General features: G+C 39.4%; 1 protein-coding gene across 1 annotated transcript; it reads left to right on the top strand.

The window, feature by feature from the left end:
• Positions 1-5,281: 5,281 nt before the first annotated feature.
• LOC146669511 (keratin, type II cytoskeletal 8-like) lies at positions 5,282-9,362 on the top strand. Its single transcript, XM_085406144.1, has 9 exons — positions 5,282-5,690; positions 6,991-7,199; positions 7,298-7,358; positions 7,461-7,556; positions 7,665-7,829; positions 7,939-8,064; positions 8,154-8,374; positions 8,464-8,516; positions 8,626-9,362. The coding sequence occupies exons 1-9, from the start codon at positions 5,367-5,369 to the stop codon at positions 8,712-8,714; spliced, it is 1,344 nt and encodes a 447-aa protein (XP_085262270.1). The 5' UTR covers positions 5,282-5,366; the 3' UTR covers positions 8,715-9,362.
• The last annotated feature ends 10,912 nt before the right edge of the window (positions 9,363-20,274 follow it).

Here is a 20,274-nt window from a genome sequence, read left to right as displayed (position 1 = left end):
TGTCCACTATTCCTTTCATGTTTAGTCAATAGTTTACATTTGATTGTAAAGTCCACTTAATACATAAGGCTTTGATAATTTTCTAGCGAGAATACAAATGAACATTGCAGAACACAGGACAGAAAATGTGTGCAATTCTATAACATGGAAAGAAATGTGCTTAACATAGAGTAATTGTGGTGCTGTACAAAGACACTGAAGTCACAAATGAAGAAACGTGACCCTGTTTCAGATCTGGATTAAAGTGATCAGACAAGTGTGAATATCTGTTGGTATAGAAGTGAGAGAGACAGATGTACATCCTTTATTAATTCAGTTGCAGAGAGAAGAGAGAACATCACAAATTAGCTGTTTATATGAGCATACTTTATCAGTATGCTAATATACAGAGTGGTACAAATATTCGTTCAACAGGTCAACTTGTGGCAGTGTCTTAATGAATTTCTTTGGATTTCACAGTAATCAAGAGGTTGAATTATTCATGAGTACCAATATTTACTATGAAATGAATATCCACATTAATGCTTTGCTAGGTATGCATTTGTATCACATAATGTTATAAATGCAAGTATTTACCAGGTTACTAAATGCTTCTTAGACAGCTCTGTGTAACTTCCTGGTTTGCTTATGCACAACAAATCTTTCATGATGATGCTATCCTAGCATGGGTGGTGACTTTGTTTGACTTCAGGTGTATCGGCCAAGTTTCTCTGGACCCCCCGAACCCTGGACTCTAACACTAACACACAGTTAATTCTATATTTGTTGTAAGTCTACTTAACATCAAAGGTCGATGTAGCTTGCTGATGTTTCTGTACCCAGTGGTTTAAATGCAAATCTGTATGTAAAATATGTACGTATGCAGGCACGTTAAACGTAATCTAAAGGTTGATATCTGGGTAAAGAATGTAAATAAAAGACACAAGGGCATGCATATTTATAATTCGTTTTTTTGTGGGCGGATGTCATGCATGGTGGTTTTTACTATTAAAAACCACCATACGAAGAATTTGGTATCACCTCTCTGAAAAACTCAAAATAGTTTTATAACTGGTGAAACTGTTGCACAACTGTTTCCTTGGTCACAGACTCAAGAATTCGTAAAGATTAGACTTATTAATCAGACTTTCACAACCTGCTTATTTTGACAGGAATGTGCTCCACCCAAAGTCACATCAGACACGAAGATGACTATCTCACCCACAGTGGACAGATATAGTGATCTGATAAACTAAAAGTAAATAAAGTAAAAGGAGCAGCAATTGTTTTAATTATTAAAAGGAGCGACGAAATAATTATGAGCGTCCATTCCAGCTTGACGAAAGAGAATGCACTTTGTTAAGTGCGTTAAGAAAAGAACTGAGTTCAAACTAACAAGATGCAAGGCATAGCTGCTCAGCAGGTTTTCTGCAGCTAGAGGCAAGGCCAGAGGCTAAGCTTCAAAACAACAATGGAAAGTTTAGATCACATTAACAAGAAAAAGAAAATGCAGGTAACGTTTCGGCTCTTCAGAAGTGGAGTTCCTTGTTTTGTGCTTCACTTTTACTACCAAACTTTTCTTTGAACTGGACATGAGTAATAAACAGAGAAGGTTGCATGTTTAGCAGATTTTCAATTACAACCTGAAACATTTCATTTTTTAATATATTTGACTTGAATAGGGATCATAATGTAGAAAATGAACATGTTGTTGTATCTAGTAAGACTAGGAAGTAGCAATACTCAGATTCAAATTTTATGCCACCTCATCTGCCTAGATGCTGCTTTATGGATGTAGTTGTTGTCCTAACCATGCAGCAGCGTACCTATTAGTTAACATGTGCCACCAAGTGATCCTAATAAAATGTTTCAATGTGGTGAGGTGGGAACAACTTCTGAAATCAACTCCCCCAGCCTGAACATAAATGTTCAGTTTTGTTAGTATGTTGCCTTAAATGGGATACAGCAATGCAACTTACAGTACTAGTTAGATACTCATCTCAAATGTGCACTGCATTCACAGATTGAACATAGGTTTCATTCACTCCATTTGATTCCTTATTGAAAAAGTCAGTATGAAGAGGCATAGCCTACCAAACCACACCTTCACAGTGTAAAACTGTCCACACCCTGGTCACACATACTACAGTGGTACAAAAGGGAATTCCAGAAACTAGGTTATAATATGTGCCGTAGTTTTTTTTTGTTTATGAGATATAAAATTATATCACTTCACAATGGCACTTTTTAAATGTTTTGAGACCTTTATTCAACCATAACTTGCAGCCTATCACATGTTCCGTCAGTCAGGTGTGCAGCTGGAATAGCGCTGTTACTGAACTCCCCATAATTACTGAGCTATGCTCTGATAGTTTGCTCCTTCACAAGTATGTAAGACAGGCACGAGAAAGCCATTCAGAGTGGGTGGAGACAGGTTTTTAGAGTAAACACTGGAGCCTGGACACATATAAAGAGTTGGTCACAGTTCTTGAAGCCCAAAAGAAATAACACTGACACATTTTAACTCATTTTAAAGGCTTTATACATCTTCACAGGAAGCCTGACTTCAGTGTTTTGGGTTTTGCACTTCAGATTACTCAGACTTGACCAGCTTGAGCTTTTTAATTGTGACAATTGTGTGACAAAATTTAATTGTGTGATGGGTCATGGCTGATGACATTTTAAACAAAGACAGACAAAACGTATAGCGATAGTGATCTGTCGTGATCACTTTGTTGCTACATTTACCAAGATTTTATTTGAATTTTTTATTTTTGTCTTTGCTTTTCTACTGGAACTGCACCACTCCTAATTCCTGTTTATCAAATATCTCAATGAAACAATTGTTTGGACCAGATACCAGGGCCCCACCCTGTTTGGTGATTCCTACTGTGTGGGTTGACTTATTGGCACTCAAGTTTGCACGCTGAGAATTGCTGTGAAAATACCGCACAGCATTAGAGACAGCACTGAAACTGATCTGTTTATGCAGGTAACATAATCCCGGGTCTCTAACTGACTGTAATGCAACTGTTTGAATTCAGTGAGATACAAGAGTGGAACATGCATTTTCTCAGAATCACAGCTGGGCAGCAGCTAGTTGAGCTTTTAGAGTAAATTCCACACCACGGTAGAAATTAAAGGCATGTGCATGTGAAAAGTTGGGGAAGAATGAAAAAGAATGCAGACCACTCCCACAAAGGTACAGAGGTGAGAAACTAGTGTGCCAGTGTTTAAGTATGGGAGCGGTGGGTGCGGTAAAGTAAGCACAAAAAACAACCACTCAATCTTGAATGCACATTACTGATTCATGGAGCAGATTATTTTCAGTCGAACAAGGAAGAACAAACTATAAGCGTAAAGCATTATTTTATACAACAATGTTCTGGCAGCACTTATGTTGAACTCTGCCTGGGGCATTTGACTAAATAATACTTTATTCTTGAAGTTTATTCCTTTCTTTGCAGTAATCCATGCTTGAATCTCTCAGGTTTGCGTAAATACTGATAACACAGATGAGTTAAGATGTCTAGAATCAGTATTCAAAATGCAAAACAGTGTAAAAGCAAACAAGTCCAATGCAAATGTGTATTTAACTAGATGCACAATGTGATACATGCACTTTTAATTGTAACTACAGGAAAAGATTGTTTGAAGTGAGTGCAGTTTCATGTTGGATTCTTATTGTTTCTGTTGTGATGCAGATGCCTCATTTGCATTTGCATGTAGTGAACTATATGCAGTATATTTTTAAAACTTGTTTTAAGGACTGTGTGGACATTTGTTTTGCTATAGCTATAACTATACTGTACTGTGCAGCATGCTAACACAATGCTAACACAATGCTAACACAATGCTAACAGCACGCTATTCTTTTAGACGCAAACATTTCTCTCTAGAAAACTAGCAACACTAGGCTGGGCCATTTGTTTTGAATCATGACAAATGTCTTTACAAATGGCAATCATAGATGGTAATATTATTCGACTCCACGTACCAGACCATGTATGGCTGCGGTGGTAGATCTGTTATACTAGAATGGGCACTGGTACATTCAACTGCTCATGAATTTAGCCTGTTATAATTAGGTGAATATGGAAATACAAACTTGCTAAATATCAGGTTCTTATAATGCTGTTCGGATGATTGGTTGGGAAATGATTTGTTTGGCAATGCTTCCAATGCTACCTTGATGCCAGGGACAGTAGTCAAACCGCTGGTGCACATCTCAGCTACATATTCTGGCCTATACTCTCTAATAAGTGTTTCATGAATGTCATTACTGCTGAAAAGATTTCATTGTTCATGAGAATTTTAGTCACTTTCTTGTGCTTCCTAAAACTGATCTTGACTTCGAATGATTTAATCGTAGTTTTGATCAGAGAGGACAATACAAACGAAGTGAATACTAGTGATAAAATAGCACATACGACCGTACAAGCACCATCCAAATTTTGGTTATTTATTGATGCATTTTGTTATGATGTCAGTGAAAAGCTTACACAACTTAAACAGTAGTTAGGGTGGAGCCAGCTTCATCTAATTAATATATAATGATGGGGTTTTTTGTTTTGTTTTTTACAACTTTTGGACCATTGTATGGTCTGATCCAGTGCTTTATGTTAAGGTGTTACTAAGAACTAATCAGTAACTGTTATGGTATGTAAGATATTGCCATATAAATTTAGCAAAGGAAAAGTATGGTATGTGCAGCATGACACATGTCACACTTAAATATATTAACCTGATTGCATCTGCTAAATAGACAGTACATAATGAATGCACTAATGAGACAAAGAGTCATAATTTGAGTAAAGCTTAGTATTACTTTGGTGATTTGTTTGTCAGTGGTTGGAATATACAGTATGTGCATGCTTTGATAAGAGAGGAGAAAGCTAGTTTATATGAAAGAATGTACATATCAAGACTACTTGTGTGTTGGTAGTGTATAAGTTTATGTATTTTGTGATATATTTTGACTGTGATTCTAATTTTTATCTTTTGCTTCAGTGGATGCAATAATAAACATAGAGAATCCATAAAAGGTTTTCTTTGTTGTTTTTTTTTATTCCACTTCACTTGGCTCTGCGTTACTTGTTTGCTCCTTCTCCCTTGTCCTGTTGCAGGGTGTGTCCAGGCTTATCTCCCTGACAATCCCTCCCTACCTGTTTTACAAGACTGGCCACTCCTGTCATTGAGAGCAAGAAGCGTGTAAGCTGAGGTGGAGGGAAGGCTTGAAAGCCAAACTCAGAGGGCAGGTGAAGATCCTCCCACCAGCTTGTACAGCCATAAAAGCAGCGAGAGTGTGCTGTCAGACACTCAGAGGGACTTGGCTCTCCTTTTGAAGACTTCTCAGCGTCAGTTTGCTTCTGCTCAACAAGTTGAAAATGTATCAACCCAGGAAGGCAGCATCAGTAGTGAGCTACAGCAGCAGCAGCAGGAGGTCGGTTCCCACCTCAAGCTCCTACTCCATCAAGAGAACCACATATGGTGGTGTTGGTTCGGGTTTTACTCCTAGCATAAGTGCATCAAGCAGTTATGGCCTTTCTAGCCAACCACTACTTGGACAACCAATCACTGCTGTCCAAGTCAACCAGAGCCTGCTGGCTCCTCTGAACCTGGAGATCGACCCCACCATCCAGGCTGTCCGCACCCAGGAGAAGGAGCAGATCAAGACCCTGAACAACCGTTTCGCCTCCTTCATTGACAAGGTTTGTTCCTCTGATCTCTCTGTCTGACTGCCTGTTCTATGTACAATTTACTGCAGGCCTCATTATTGTGGTACAGAGAACTTGCATGCCTCTTGGGCCAGATTTATCTCTTGCTTCTGCTACACGTGAATAGTTCAAAGTTTTCATCTTGGATATGTGAATGAAAACAAAAAGAATTAGAAAGTTAAAAGTAAGTGAATTGTCTAGCACACTAATGGCAATCTGTTTTCAGACGAGTACCACACTCAAAATGCAAATATGCTCTTGACATTAGCAGAACTGACAAAGAAAGGCAGTTGTGACTCTTATCTGGGTGGTGTATTCACCAGTGTCTTACAGCCTTTGCGATTAGAGAAGCATTTGAAAACCTCAATTCTGTCAGAGGTCATGACAGAGTTGATTTTAAACTAGCAGCTCCATTTAAAATCTGCTCTGAATAACAGCTGGCTTATAGCCCCGTCCAAGCCTATCTATCCACTGTCTAAACATGGGTGGCGATTACAATGCAACCACTCGCCTATTCCTCACTTGGCAGACGAGCACAGGGAACAGGGAATTATCTGCACTCTGTCTGCATAGTCCAAAGTCTGCAATTTGCACATTGCACTTATCACCTGGTTGTTATAGGCAACATGAGGACAGAGCTGCAAATCAGCCTTTACTTCATATAGATGTTACAGTCATACTGTCTGCACTGATGGGAACTATGGGTCATGGGTTTCTTCGTGTGAAACTGTAAATGGTATACCTTGACACTCGGACACACAAAACAACAAGTGCTGCAATTCTTTGTCTTCTGTGGTTTAACTGCCACACCCAGTTTTTATGGCTGGAGAGCCAGTGTGGCTTTCAACAATGCACGTAGGATGACTCATAGCCAAATTGCAGACCCAATAAGAGAAATCCTCAAGGCCACGTAGACGTTGGCGAAACATCTGCATGGAATATTCTGCATTATTTAAAGAAAAGAAAAGATAAAATGATACGTGTTCCAAAATAAAAAGGCCTAAAAGTTTACTTTAACACTTTTAGTGTACATTTGAAGAACTGCCTTCACGAGTCACAGCTGTTGTGACTGGGGCGTGGCAAGTCAAATAGATGTCTAGCTGCTCACTCAGTAAAGTTGTGCAATCTTTATATCTGATAACAAAAGTGCTGCACATTATACCCTTCTTTAAAAATTAAAAGAACCAAACCACCAAACAGACCTCAAGCCACATTCATATATGATTCAACGTTAAAAACACATGAAAATGATCAGCATCTGATCTTTTGTCTTAAATTTTGTGCTGTTTTCCAGGTGCGTTTTCTGGAGCAGCAGAACAAGATGCTGGAGACCAAATGGAGCCTCCTGCAGCAACAGACCACCACCCGCTCCAACATCGACGGCATGTTTGAGGCTTACATTGCCAACCTCCGCAGGCAGCTCGATGGGCTGGGTAATGAGAAGGTCAAGCTGGAGTCAGAGCTGAGGAACATGCAGGGCCTGGTTGAAGACTTCAAGAATAAGTAAGTGTTTACATGACACATATACCGACCAGCACCTCCTCTAAAGAGCAGACATAAAAAACGGAGAGGTGCTGATGTATTGCATTGTGTTCCAACAGGTACGAGGATGAAATCAACAAGCGTGCAGCAGCAGAGAATGAGTTTGTGCTCCTGAAGAAGGTGGGAAAATGTCAAGATGACCCTTTAAGTTTTTTAAAAAATGTGTGACTTTTGATGTGGTAAAAGTGACCATTTTTTGTTTGTATGTGACATCATTTCCAGGATGTTGATGCTGCCTACATGAACAAGGTGGAGCTGGAGGCCAAGGTGGATGCTCTTCAGGATGAAATCAACTTCCTCAGGGCTATCTATGAGGCTGTATGTAGTTTCTAATGTCTAATTTAACCAACTTATTGTGATTTCTCTTTTTGCACCCTAATAATTGTTTTTAACTTAACTGTTTTCCATAAACAATTTGTTCTGTAGGAGCTTCGTGAGCTGCAGAGCCAGATCAAGGACACCTCTGTCATTGTGGAGATGGACAACAGTCGCAACCTTGACATGGATGCTATTGTGGCTGAAGTGCGTGCTCAGTATGAGGACATTGCTAACCGCAGCAGGGCTGAAGCTGAGAGCTGGTACAAACAGAAGGTGAGGGAGCAAAGCTGATGCTCATCCCCTCTCTGCTTTTAATACACACTACAAAAGGTCTACTCTCTGGATTATGTTTCTGATGCACCTTGTATTTTTTTCATAATAGTATGAGGAAATGCAGACCTCTGCTGGACAGTATGGTGATGACTTGCGCACAACCAAGGCTGAAATCGCTGAGCTGAACCGTATGATTGCCCGTCTTCAGAATGAGATCGAGGCTGTCAAGGGACAGGTACATTTCAAGGCCTTTTACTCTGAGTACACCTTATAGTGTAAAAAGATTGGCAACTATTAAAGAATGCGTGACATGATTCTCCACAGAGGGCCAACCTCGAGGCTCAGATTGCAGAAGCCGAGGAGCGCGGTGAGCTGGCAGTGAAAGACGCCAAGCTCCGCATCAGGGACCTGGAGGAGGCTCTGCAGAAAGCCAAGCAGGACATGGCCCGCCAGGTGCGCGAATACCAGGAGCTCATGAACGTCAAGCTCGCCCTGGATATTGAAATCGCCACCTACAGGAAACTGCTGGAAGGAGAGGAATCCAGGTGAGATAAACTGAATTGTTTAGTTTCATGGCCCATGCATTAGACTCATATCTAAATTAAACACTAACTCTCTATTATTAAACCATTAGACTGGCCAGCGGAGGCGCCAGTGCAACCATCCATGTGCAGCAGAGCAGTGGTGGTAAGTTTTTTTATAAAAAAAAAAAAAATCATGTATAAAACGTAAGCTAATAGATGACATAGAGAGGATGGATCATCACTTTACATTCATGCTTTGCTTTCTTCTCCAGGACTGTCCAATTCCTACAGTGGTTATAGTAGCGGTGGTGCCATCACCAAGTCTACAGTGTCATCTGTCAGCAGCAGAAGATACTTCTGAAGTCTTTCAAAAAAGGAGAGCCGTCCCCCTTTCCCTTCAGAAACTCTTGAACTTACTCTAAATCTCTAGCTTTTTCATGGTGCTATTCAATGCTGTTAAACATGTTCAACCAGAGTGCTGAATATGCCCCCAAAATCTGTGATTCCTAACACGGAAACTCTTGACTTTGTTCTGTTCAACAACATTGTAGCAGGAGTTTCTGAAGGGATTCTTAGCCTTTAACACACAAGGCCCAGGTCAGTTAGCGAGGGATCATTTCGTTTCTTTCTGCACTGACTTCCTGAGAAAAATAAATAAATAAAAAATGGAGTGCTAAAAACTAGGCAAGGAAAGACCTTTAAAATCGTGTCAGGAAGAAGAGCAAGTCACTGACCAGATCTGATCACTGGAAAAAATACAGGAGTTTGAAATTTGTGTCTTTACATGTTTACAGTTAAACTTTGAACTGATTGGTTATTGTCTCGCTCTTTTTTTTGTTGGTTTTTTTGTTGGTTTTTTACTGTTCTGTTCATTTTTTCCCTGCTTGGTTTTGCTTTCAGACTAAAACTACTTTGAAACCAGATTTATTTTGTAAAGCGACACGACTGAGTGTTGCTGCAAACAACATCGAATAAATCCAAATGAAATAAATCTGAGATTAAAAAAAAAGGTTGTCTCTTACTCTTGTTATTGTTGTTGTAAATGAAATTATTCCTGACTACTTCAAGCTGAGGAAGTTTTTTTTTTTGGTTTTTTAAACAGGAAGATTTCTTTGCTGAGATTTCACATGGGGGCAGTGCTGCCACAGTTTTAGACTTTGAACTCAACCAGGTAGCATTCTCCAAATATCAAAGTCATAATTCATGTTTCAGAGGTTTATTACGTTATCGCTCAGAGTGATCACACAACAGCTGTAAAAAGGACAAAAAATCTGACCTTTTTAATCCAACAATCACTTTGACAGACTGCTGTGTCAGCAAAAGAGAATATCTGTGTAACATGAGCAGTAGAGATAACAGAAACGTAGCGTGGGAGGTTTCAGTTGGGAATTTACTGCATCTGCAACCATATGACACAAACATAGAAAATAGGAAGTGGAAGGCTCCAAAGCAAAGGGTTAGGCAAACAATGGCATTTCTATGATGGTAAGAAATAAGTAATGCCGCAAATCTACGTCTCTGTTTTTCATATTGTGAATGACTTAACAATAGACCGCAGGCTTTTTCTCTAAAATATTAGTTTGTGAAACCAACATGCCTCAATGCTTCAGATTAGAACAATAACACTCTCCACAAAGAGGTGGACAAAAGAGTAGGGAAGAAGAAACACAAGTACTACAGTCTACCCTACATTCACCACGAAATCCAAACACTGTGTCAACATACAGTATTTATATTCAACACATGTTGCAGAACAACTGCTTGCAGGATTTTACGCCTTGACCTTCATATTGTGTGAGCTCAAAAACCAACAACAAAACAGGCCGAGTTATTTTTAAGTGTGCTATTTTCTGCACACTCAAAGGTGTATTTTTAAATGTGCCTCCCGCATTTAAGTCTACATTGGCAGGTTAACAAGAAAAATCCCTTTTATTAGCTTCACCTGGAGCACAAAACTTCTGGCAGTGATCGTACAATTTATTGACTTTAATCCCAGAGGAATTAACGTCAGATCGACTCAACATAATTGTTCCAGACACACGCCAATTGCTGTATTCACTCGTGTTTTCACGTTAAACCAGTTACATCACAGCTGAAACAGTTGTGAGGGAGTTGTCTTTTCACCCTGAGGTGGCCAGAAGGAAATCACACTTCCTACAGTTATAAATGCTACATTTATCCCCAGGACAAACCAACAGTTTTGGCTGAAACACGTTAATACTTGCACAGCTTGCATACCTGCTTTTCAGTGGCACGGTGTTTCCTGCTGTGCAGCACTGTTATTATCCAGTATATGTCTATTTGGGCAATTAAGACAGACTCAATGAACATTCATTGGCAAATGAGAACAGCTACTCCTGTAATGTTGAGCATGAAAACACAAGAGGCGCAAGGATGGAAAGGCACCGGTCATTAACCTCCCTGGAGAGACTGTAGAGTCTATGAGCAGCTTGTCCTTGAAAAGGATCAGTGGTCTTATTGTTTCACACGTAACAATTTCTCTGTGTCAGCAGGGATGGGACAGAAAACAGGTACTGTGCCCCCGTTTTCAAGGAGAGACAACCTTGCAGGAGCACAGATGAAAAAAAAAAAATGCACCATCCCCTCTAATTAACTAGGCTATTCTTTTTTATACATATATAGATAATCAGGATAATAATAGTGATCTTGAACAATAGCAGAAGAATTAAAATGATGACGAATGCTTGAATTAGAACTATGGTGTCTACAAGTACACGTGGCGCTAACACCTGCGGCCTCAGACAAGTGTGGCTGCAGTAGAGAATAAATCAAAAGACACGGGGGAAAAAAGAATTGTCTATGCAGTACTTACTACGACATATTTGTAGTAAAACACAATTATCTGATAATAAACGCCATTTTAAAACATATTTAGTGCTAGGTGAACAAATTCATATTTAAAAACTCACATTGTTAAATATTAATATATTGATTTTAAACAGGATTTGTTCAGTATTACAATAAGTTCCTACTTTTTTTTTCATTTTTGTTACACTCTGGGTTTGATAAATCTTCAGTTTAGAAGTTTAGTCTTCATTAATTTAAAAAATCTGAGAATAAATATGTTTGTTTACAAGAACCCGCTGAACCTGCTGCCTTTGGATTATAGCAGTTAAAGCTGATTTGTAACATGGCATCAATTGTGTTTATAAGTAATACTTTTGAAAAACATAGACGATGCTACTTTTAGCTTCTCCCTTTGCTCTTCCTGATGCAACCCTGATGGATTTGTGTCTTCTCCCAGGATTCAGCTGGGACGTTTTTCTTGTTAGGCGAATTTGCGAACAACTACACTATTAAGCCACTTAAAAAACATTCACGCACCTATATAAAATTATTTGACACAAAGGTCAACCAGTGATGAGAGTATAAAGATCAGCCACTGTTTACAGCATTAGCAAATTCCCTGGTATAAGGCAGTCATATATTTTATTAGAGTAATAAAAAAAAGCTGCTTGATGTAAGTGATTGTTAATAGACCTTTGTGTGTGAATGCATGCTTATGAACATTACAAGTTTGAACTTTTTTTTGAACTGCTAACTGGGTGTGAAGACTAATTATTTAGAAATCTTACAAGGCATGTATGAGCTTTTATATTCAGACAACACACAACAGACCCGAGAGCACAAGATCTCATTCAAAATGAAGCAAATTTCATTAGGAGTCAGATCTATCATAGAAGATGACCTTTGTTTTCTTTGCCCTTACTGCTGTGTGAAGAAACACACTAATGAGCTATTGATTAAAAGTGGGTGGGTGGGTGGGGGGTGCAAGCTCTTAGACAGCATTGGAAGAAATCCTCCGGAGTGATAGCCAAGACTGACCGGACCCTTAACCCAAGTCCTGCACCACGATTGATAAACATTACACCTTCCACAAACCCTAACACCTCTGCCAGTGCTGGTGAATATCAGCAGCCGCGACTGGAAACACCAATAAGCTGTGCGCTGTGGAGTGTGCACGGGTCAGATCACTTAGTGTCTCTGTCAGGTGGTAATGGGGGGCAATGTGTAAGTGTGGGAATGTGGACTGAATTTGACTCAATCCTGAGTGCAGGACTGAATTAAGGACGTGGATGCAAATCCACATTTGCTAGATTGACATTCTTCAGCCACTGCATTTGATTCTGTTTCGAATCATCTAATCGGAGAATCCCGACTGTTTTGGCGTCACACCTCCTGCAACATTTTCTAAAGATGACTCTTGTCCCATCAGCGTAAACAGACAAAACCCCCTCAAAAACAGGATATATCTGACAAAAGGGGAAATATTTACAGCTATAATCTGCTGTAACAGGTAAGCAAGTGAAAGTCAAGGTTTCACAGCCACAGCAAGAAGCATGGAGTAATTGGAAACATGCAGACTGAATGAAGTTCAATGTTAAAAAAAAAAATCTTTAAAAGAGAAGAAATCTAAAAAAAAAAAAAAAAAAAAGCAATGTTTACAAATGTTGGACCTCAGCTGTGTTATTCCAGTCTGTCCTGGTACAACAAAATGAGGTGCGTGTGTAATGTCACGCTATATTAACCCAGTCAGTCCACAGCAGGTGAGAGATAGGCTGTCTTGTGTTAGCGCAGCTGCTTTGTGCCCTCCAGCTGATCTGTTGTAGCTCCTTTCCAGTGTTCAGACACTCCAGCTCTTAAATAGGGTTAGATTTATAGTGATGTCAGCTCTGTTCTTGCAGCTTTGGCCTCAGTAAGAAGCCACTCTTAAGGAATTTTTTCCTTTTTCGTAATTCTTTTATAAAATTTGCATGTACATTTTGGGTGTTAAGCTGTAAAATATGTAACACAATCAGATATTTTCGATTAGTTCTTAATTGTACTTATTAAACAATCATCTGTCCATTTTCCTGAATGCATATCCAGATCAGGGTCATGGGGATATCTTAAACAGTGATAACTAATTCATAGCGTCTTTTCAGTTCCGTTTCATTGGATACAAAGTGATGCTTCCTCTTTTCTTTTGACGCTCGCCACAGAACATGCATTGAAGCAATTGCCTGAATGTTTGCTTATGTATCCTACAGCAATATTTCACTTCTCCGCAGGCACTGGCTCTGTCGTCAGTGACAAGGCACCGTGTTTGAGTGATGGCGCTGTGAGGCGGGACAGACTGATGTGTGGAGACAGATTACCTGTGCCAGGGCACCTATACCAACCTATTCAGCCTGTGGGAAATGATAGATGCCCGGACTAATTTTAAACTCTGAACTAAATTCCTGTTACCAGAGGCAGTGATGGGGAACTGGGACACAGCTGGAGGGTATAGATAAGACCTGCACTCACCTGAGCCTCCACTCTTTCGGTGCCCTTTCAGCTGCCGCGTCGGAAAAAATAAAATAAATAATGACAGGGCATAAATGACTGATTGAACTGAGTGGAGAGTCATTGGGGGCACGTGCTTGTGATGTTGGCTTTGGGCAGCAGCAGTAAAACAATACTATATTAAAACAGCGCAGCTTCAAATACTGATTACAAGACAAAGAAATCATTTTTGTTGACCTCCCAAATTCATGCAACAACTGAAGAAATCCAGAAAACCTTAAAAACTATTGAATAAAAACTTTAAAACATGATCCCCGGAGGATGAATAGTGAATTTGGTGATCTTTGTCTTTTAATTTTAGTCCATAATGAGGTTGCTAACTACTAATGTGAAATGGACTGCCATGTAATGTGCATTATATCCTGGTTCCTGGTGAGTCTTATAGCACCGCTAGAATCTTGTTTTCACTTACCCAATAAAACAGCTTAGACCTCCAAAAATGATGGGACACTGGTGGAGAAGTTGCAGTAGCACTGTCACCTCATAGCAAGAAGGTCCTGGGTTTGAACAGTTGGCCGTAGGTGTGAATGGTTGTCTCTCTGCCCTGTGAGACACTAGGCAAGCAGAAGAAAATGAAATATCCCAGGATATTTCCTCATGATGTGCGCGTCTTTGTTTGTGCTGGTTGTCATAAGTCTTCAAAAATATACAATTTATTTTGTATTTTAGTGCCAACATTATTTCCAAATTCTTATTTTCTCCAGTATTTTTGTTTATTGCATTATAGGAAACCCAATCACAGTGTGCCGTTTAGCACTTCATAAAATAAGATTGTGAACGTGGTGCCATTTGCTCAAAGGACCTCTGAGCCTAGCCTGGCTGAAAACTGAAGTTGTGAGGCGTAACATACTTACATGTAATGTGAATGCAATGTGATTGTACCTGAGGGGGAAAGTGCTTAATCATTTTAATCCCAAAAAGATAACCATTTACTAAAAATGCTGTTCTTTGTTAAACTGCTGTTAAACCGAGAGCTCTACCATCACTACTGCTTTCTATCCTCTTATTTATTTATAGATTTTTATCTTTGATAAAAGTAAGCTGAGAGTTAATCTTCTTTTTGTTTTTTTTTTGGCTTGCTGAGAAATGATTCTTTATAAACAGAAAAAGCACAAATTTTCTGCTTTAGTTAGAGTGAATTGTTGAGTTCCACTGAATTTGATTTGTTCTTATTAGACCAAAAAGGGAAGAAAATTAGTTTGAAGTGCTCGTAGCTTTGGTGAGATTATTGGAAGCATGTGCTCTGTTATATCTCAAGCAACTTTAATGCTCCTCTCTTATTTATTAACTAGTCAGAGAAAAAAAAATCCCTTTATGGTCTTTCCATAATTTATGTCCTGTGGCTTTATTTCCTGGGTTACAGAAGTAAATGTGAAAAGCAATATAATTTGAATAGAACTCATAACCACAAGGTTACCATAAGGTTACCTTGTGTGCTGTTTCATGCGTCCATCCAGGTTTCAGCATGTAGGTAGTTTCATAAAAGAGAGTTTATACTTTGCTGATAAGTTAGTGTGAGTCATTTTATTTTATGATTTACTAGATGCTCTTTTCTTGGGGAAGAAGGGAAAAGCTAGTTGATAGTCTAATTGAACAAGACTGCATGTGGGGAAGTTTTCCACTTGAGGCTAATATAAAATAAAATAGTAAACATCTTAAAACTACACATATAATACCTCAGCACTCCTCAGCACTCTATGCAGCAGAACTCCTGTGTGCTTAGTGATCAAGACAAATTTATTTGTTTTATCTCTCACAAGCAAAGATGTTCAGATAGGAGCTTCCCCTCTTGCTTCCACTACGACGGATATTGGAAAACAGCTTTTTTTTTTTTTGCCTGTCCCATTTGGATCTTTAGCCATGAGAATTGTTGTCTGAAGGCCAAGAAAGATGCCAAGCGGATTTATTTTACCAATTGGATCATCATGACCATGCCATATCGGTCCATTTGATTGACCTTTATTATAATTAGGTATTTATTTGATTTGATTTTCAGTTGTTACAGACGGGACAGACATGACTGGGGGACAGGAAAGGGAGGAAGAATGAACGAAAGAGCGGGAGAGAAAGAAAAACAGAGGGGAGAAGAGATGGTGAGAAGGGGGAAGAAAAAAAAGAAAAACAAACAAAACACCTGGATCACCTGTATGGAGATAAGAAAAAACAGAAGAGAAAGCAAACAAAAAAGTACAACACCATCACAATAAACTAGCTAACAGTAGATAACAGTAGATACTAAATATTACACGTTATTGTGCAGCACACAAGATCGACAGCGCACAATGTGCTTTGAGGTAGCAGCCAAGAAAGGTGTAGTTTGTGTCTGTGTACACCAGTGTGCACACCTGTGTGCATCAGCACACTTGTATTCAAAAGGTTTCTCCATGTAATGATCTGCTAGGGAGTGTGAGGAGCCATAGCCCCGTCCCCCAGAGCATGAAGCAGGTATGGAGGAGATCCAGGCCCCAGACATCCAGAGGCCCCAGAGTACGAGGACCCAAGGAGGACCACCAGGCAAACGGCTTTATAGTGACTGGGATGATTGTATGTGGCCAGTTTGCACACACTTCAGTGACTGATCAGAACGTTTTTTCAGCTGCAAAATGATTAACTTTAGCAATTTTTTTCTATTTGTTTCTTTCTGTCTTACTCGCTCTTTCTTGATCACATGCTTATTACTTTTTTTTTTTTTTTTACCATTTTATATACATTTTTGAACAGGACCACGTTAATTAAATCACAACATGTCATCTATGAAGTATCAGCAAAGCTTTCATGTGTAACCAATTAATGAAAGCAGCCTTAAAGTTGTATGTATGTTTTCATGAGCACTGACAACGGAAAAGTTTTTAAATGCAGTATTGATCTGATAGTCCTTTGGGCTCTGTGGAGACAGGATATAAGACTCATTATCAGACAAATCAATGGGTTTGCTAATGCTGATTGGTGTCTTTAACTTTGCAATCTATAGCAAGGAAATCTCTATCTAGGCTTAAGGACATAGTGCATTACAGAGGCATTACAGAACAGACCGATTTGCGAAAGCAGGGAAAGGATACATGGAGGAAATTATTTCAAACTTTCTAGTTTTAGTATAATTTTTTAACCCCATATCTGACTTAAGTAAGATCAAATTTATCTGGAGCCACATGCAGTGTGAACAATAAAGGGAACAGGACAAATACACCTGAGCACTTTAGAGGCTTCTCAAAGAGGTTGCTTAACACTCTGCAGTTGTATGTTTTTCTAAGGTGCTTAACAGATCTGTCAAAAAAGGTTTCTTTTGACCTAATTTCATTATTGAAATTAGGTCAAGAGAACCAAACTTCTGAGTTATATTTAACTCACAATGAACAATGAAATGAGTTCTGCTCAGTGTACACGCTTGCTGAAATGGATGAAACCATTTCACAGCTATCCCCCAGGTGAGTCCTGTCTGTCGTGGTGATGGAGGATTTCTCCTGGTATGTGCAGATAAAAACAGTCCCAATGATCATTTAGCCATCCTGGCGATCGCGCTCCGTCCACCTCATCCCCGTGTCTGATCTTCACACTACAACCTCCCTGCTCGCCCGCCTGCCAACACCTCATGGGGTGTTTAAGGGAGATAAATGAGCGGCGGCCTTATCGGGTAATAGATATCCTATAGTGGAAGTTGGATAATTGTTCTGTGTTTTCATTCTCCCTTCCCTCAGAGTTTTTTATGGCAGTAAAAGGAAAAAAAAAAGCTCCTCTGGTCATCACTTCATACACACCTACAACACTGACAAACACAGGGGAGGATATTTCAAGAATTTCATCAATCCAAAAAGTGAGTTATATAGAAGTGTTTTTGTAGATTTTAAAGTATGTAATCTATTTAATAAAACACATAAATAAATAATAGTGTGTGTGTGTGTGTGTGTGGGGGGGGTCTAATAAATTTGGGCTTTTTTCTTCCAAACATGATTTATTTCTGCACAAAATCTGAATATCGGCCAATTCAAAATTTGACTAAACGTCGTCTAAAAGCACAAACTCCCGGGATTCAAATCATATCCTATTTTAAGATATGAACACCGAAGCAACAATAGTTCCTTACTTTGTAAAAATTAAGTGCAGTGCTGCAGACTATTGTCAGTGTAATACCACAAAAAACAAGCTGCTTTCAGGCTTCTAGGTACTTAATAATAACACACAAGTCTCGCAAACCTGTAGTTCCCAGCCCTGAAATTTAACCAAGTTAGCTGATTTTTCCTGCATTCTCACTTCTTTCTGCACACACGTTCTTACTATTTAAAGCAGCTGTACACCATTCTCTCATTTTAAATGGTAAATACTGTAGTGTATCTGTTGCTGATTAATATTCTACCAGGTATCAAACCTTATCATCTCTGCTGAGGTTTGATGGCGTTTACATCTACGCCCTTTTTAACTGCACAGGGGGGGGGGGGGGGGGGGGGGGGGGGGGGAGGCAGCTACAGAGACATCGCGCTGATCAACTTTGCGTGTTTTCTTTGAAAAAGTGTAGGTTATTGCTGAAGACAAATTGAGCAAGAGAAAACAAGAAAACCAGATTAAATTGTGTGGTGTTATTGAGGTTATGCAAGACTAATGGGATGTCAGCCCCTATCAGATCAGCCTGGCTCATGACCCTGGGTCAAACTGAAAAGCTTTACAGAAAACACTGTCACTGTGCTTTCACAGCAGCTTTTAAGATTTACTTCCTCGGCGCCTATAAAGAACATGCTGGGTGTAACAATCTAAATTGAAAACTGCTGGAGGGGAAAATGATAGTGTGTCATTGGCAGGGGGGTGCCAGCAGTGGAGGGGACCGTAAAGAGGCAGTGACAGGTCGACGCGTTGGTACCTATCGGGGGAAATGATTGCCTCCGTTAGGAGAAAACAGAGGAGGGGGATGGGAGGATCGGACGTGCAATGTCATCCACACATAGTTTAAAACTTCACAATTCAAACTGTCTTTTTGAGAAGTTTCAAAGACTCAAATCAAGTATAGTAACTTTTACCAAGTATTGCTGTGATACCCTCAAAGCCCAAAATAATAGTTATAGGTCACGGGCCATAAAGACAAGAAATAAAAGACACAAACAAAATCTACAGCAAGGAGAAATATCACCTCAACTCATCACAAGGTCAGTCAGGTGATCTACAGAGATTGAGAAGTCACTGATGACATCTACTGGACAGGTGTTGCACTACCACTCTTAGAAACTATAAAACTACATTCATTTTGTGCCACTTTTGGGCTAGTCATGGATTATAGACACACATTCACCATCAAAGTCTGCGCACAGCTGCAAGTTCTAGAAGTTACTTCTGAATATGCATTTCCTTTTATTTACACCTCAGATCTTTCACCTTTGGCCAAAATAAGCAAACCAAACATAGCTCAAGCTGTATCGGTGAAACTAACCCCCAATGGTTATCATAAGAAACTGCAAACACTGTTATTAAAGACTTGGCTCTAGCAGCTTATGTTTAAACAAAGCATATGCAAAAAAACCTACCCCCATAAACACATGGCTGAGCTTCCCCATCAGCTCGCTCTTCTTTACAGTCGGATGAGATGCAGCAAGCTGCAGCAATCTGCTGTGACTGAGAGAACTGAATGCTGCTTTGTGATCAGCTACAAATATAGAAAATCCATTTGTTCTCCTCCAGCCACAGAACATCAGTCATACAGACAGTCCCAGTCCACCAGGAGTTCACAAGCCTTTGGCCAACTTTCTTGGAGGTCTGTGGTCCATGAAAGGTTTAAAAATAATTGCCCTTTCTCCTCAGTTCTTCTGTGAGTGTATGTGTGTGAGAGAGTGCACTTGAGTTCAGTCGAGTTGTTCAGAAAATCAAAAACAGAAATAGATGTTCAGCAACAAAATTAAACTCAGCTGAAAGATAGCAGCTGTGTAAAATGAAGCCCACACAGTGCAATCCACTGGCAAGGCACTTCATAGTGCTGTAGCTTCACGTCTCTTTTTGTCTTTTCTTTTTGTCATCATATATTTCCAGTAGTGAAGCTACACTGAAGCTATCACATTCAAAGCATTTTTTTTTATTTTAAACACATTTAAAAAGAGAATTTAACTACTTATATTTCCATGTGTAGTTTACATAAGTGAGCAGATGTTTTAATAGAAGCACTTGTTTTATATTCATCCTTTAAAATGAAGATATTCTGAAAAACAGTTGAGCAGTGTTTAATAAAGTAATGTGAAAAAGTTTTATAGGACATCACGTTGGAACGAACTGATCAACAGCAAATATGAGCACCTCTAGAAAAGCACAAGTATTGGCAGTTGATGGTTTCACCACATTCTTCCCAACAGCGCACAGCCAAGCAAATTCAGCCGAAGGTCAAACCGTGCAATGCTCAGGAAAACAGCAAAAAACCAGTAGCTACATCCCAGACTTCACAGGCTTCTGTTAGCATTTTAAATGTTTAAAGATGATGACAGCAGAAAAAAAGACTGAAAAACAAGGGAAATGACAGCAGAGCTTAAGTTTGCAAAGTTTATAAGATGTCAGGAAGACCAAAGTGGAGATGTTTGACCATAATACATTGCACCATATTTTGT

The sequence above is a fragment of the Rhamphochromis longiceps genome, linkage group LG5 (genome assembly GCF_057381845.1).
Source record: "Rhamphochromis longiceps isolate RC_006_pf linkage group LG5, R_longiceps_female_GT1.1, whole genome shotgun sequence".
In the NCBI taxonomy this organism is placed as follows: domain Eukaryota; kingdom Metazoa; phylum Chordata; class Actinopteri; order Cichliformes; family Cichlidae; genus Rhamphochromis; species Rhamphochromis longiceps.
This window is presented reverse-complemented; position numbering and strand designations above follow the sequence as displayed.

Excerpts from the sequence above, each read along its gene's own strand:
- LOC146669511 (XM_085406144.1), top strand. The coding sequence starts at position 5,367 with ATGTATCAACCCAGGAAGGCAGCATCAGTAGTGAGCTACAGCAGCAGC. Across the intron at positions 7,200-7,297 it reads GTTGAAGACTTCAAGAATAA|GTACGAGGATGAAATCAACA; the intron begins GTAAGTGTTTAC and ends GTGTTCCAACAG. Across the intron at positions 7,830-7,938 it reads AGAGCTGGTACAAACAGAAG|TATGAGGAAATGCAGACCTC; the intron begins GTGAGGGAGCAA and ends TTTTCATAATAG.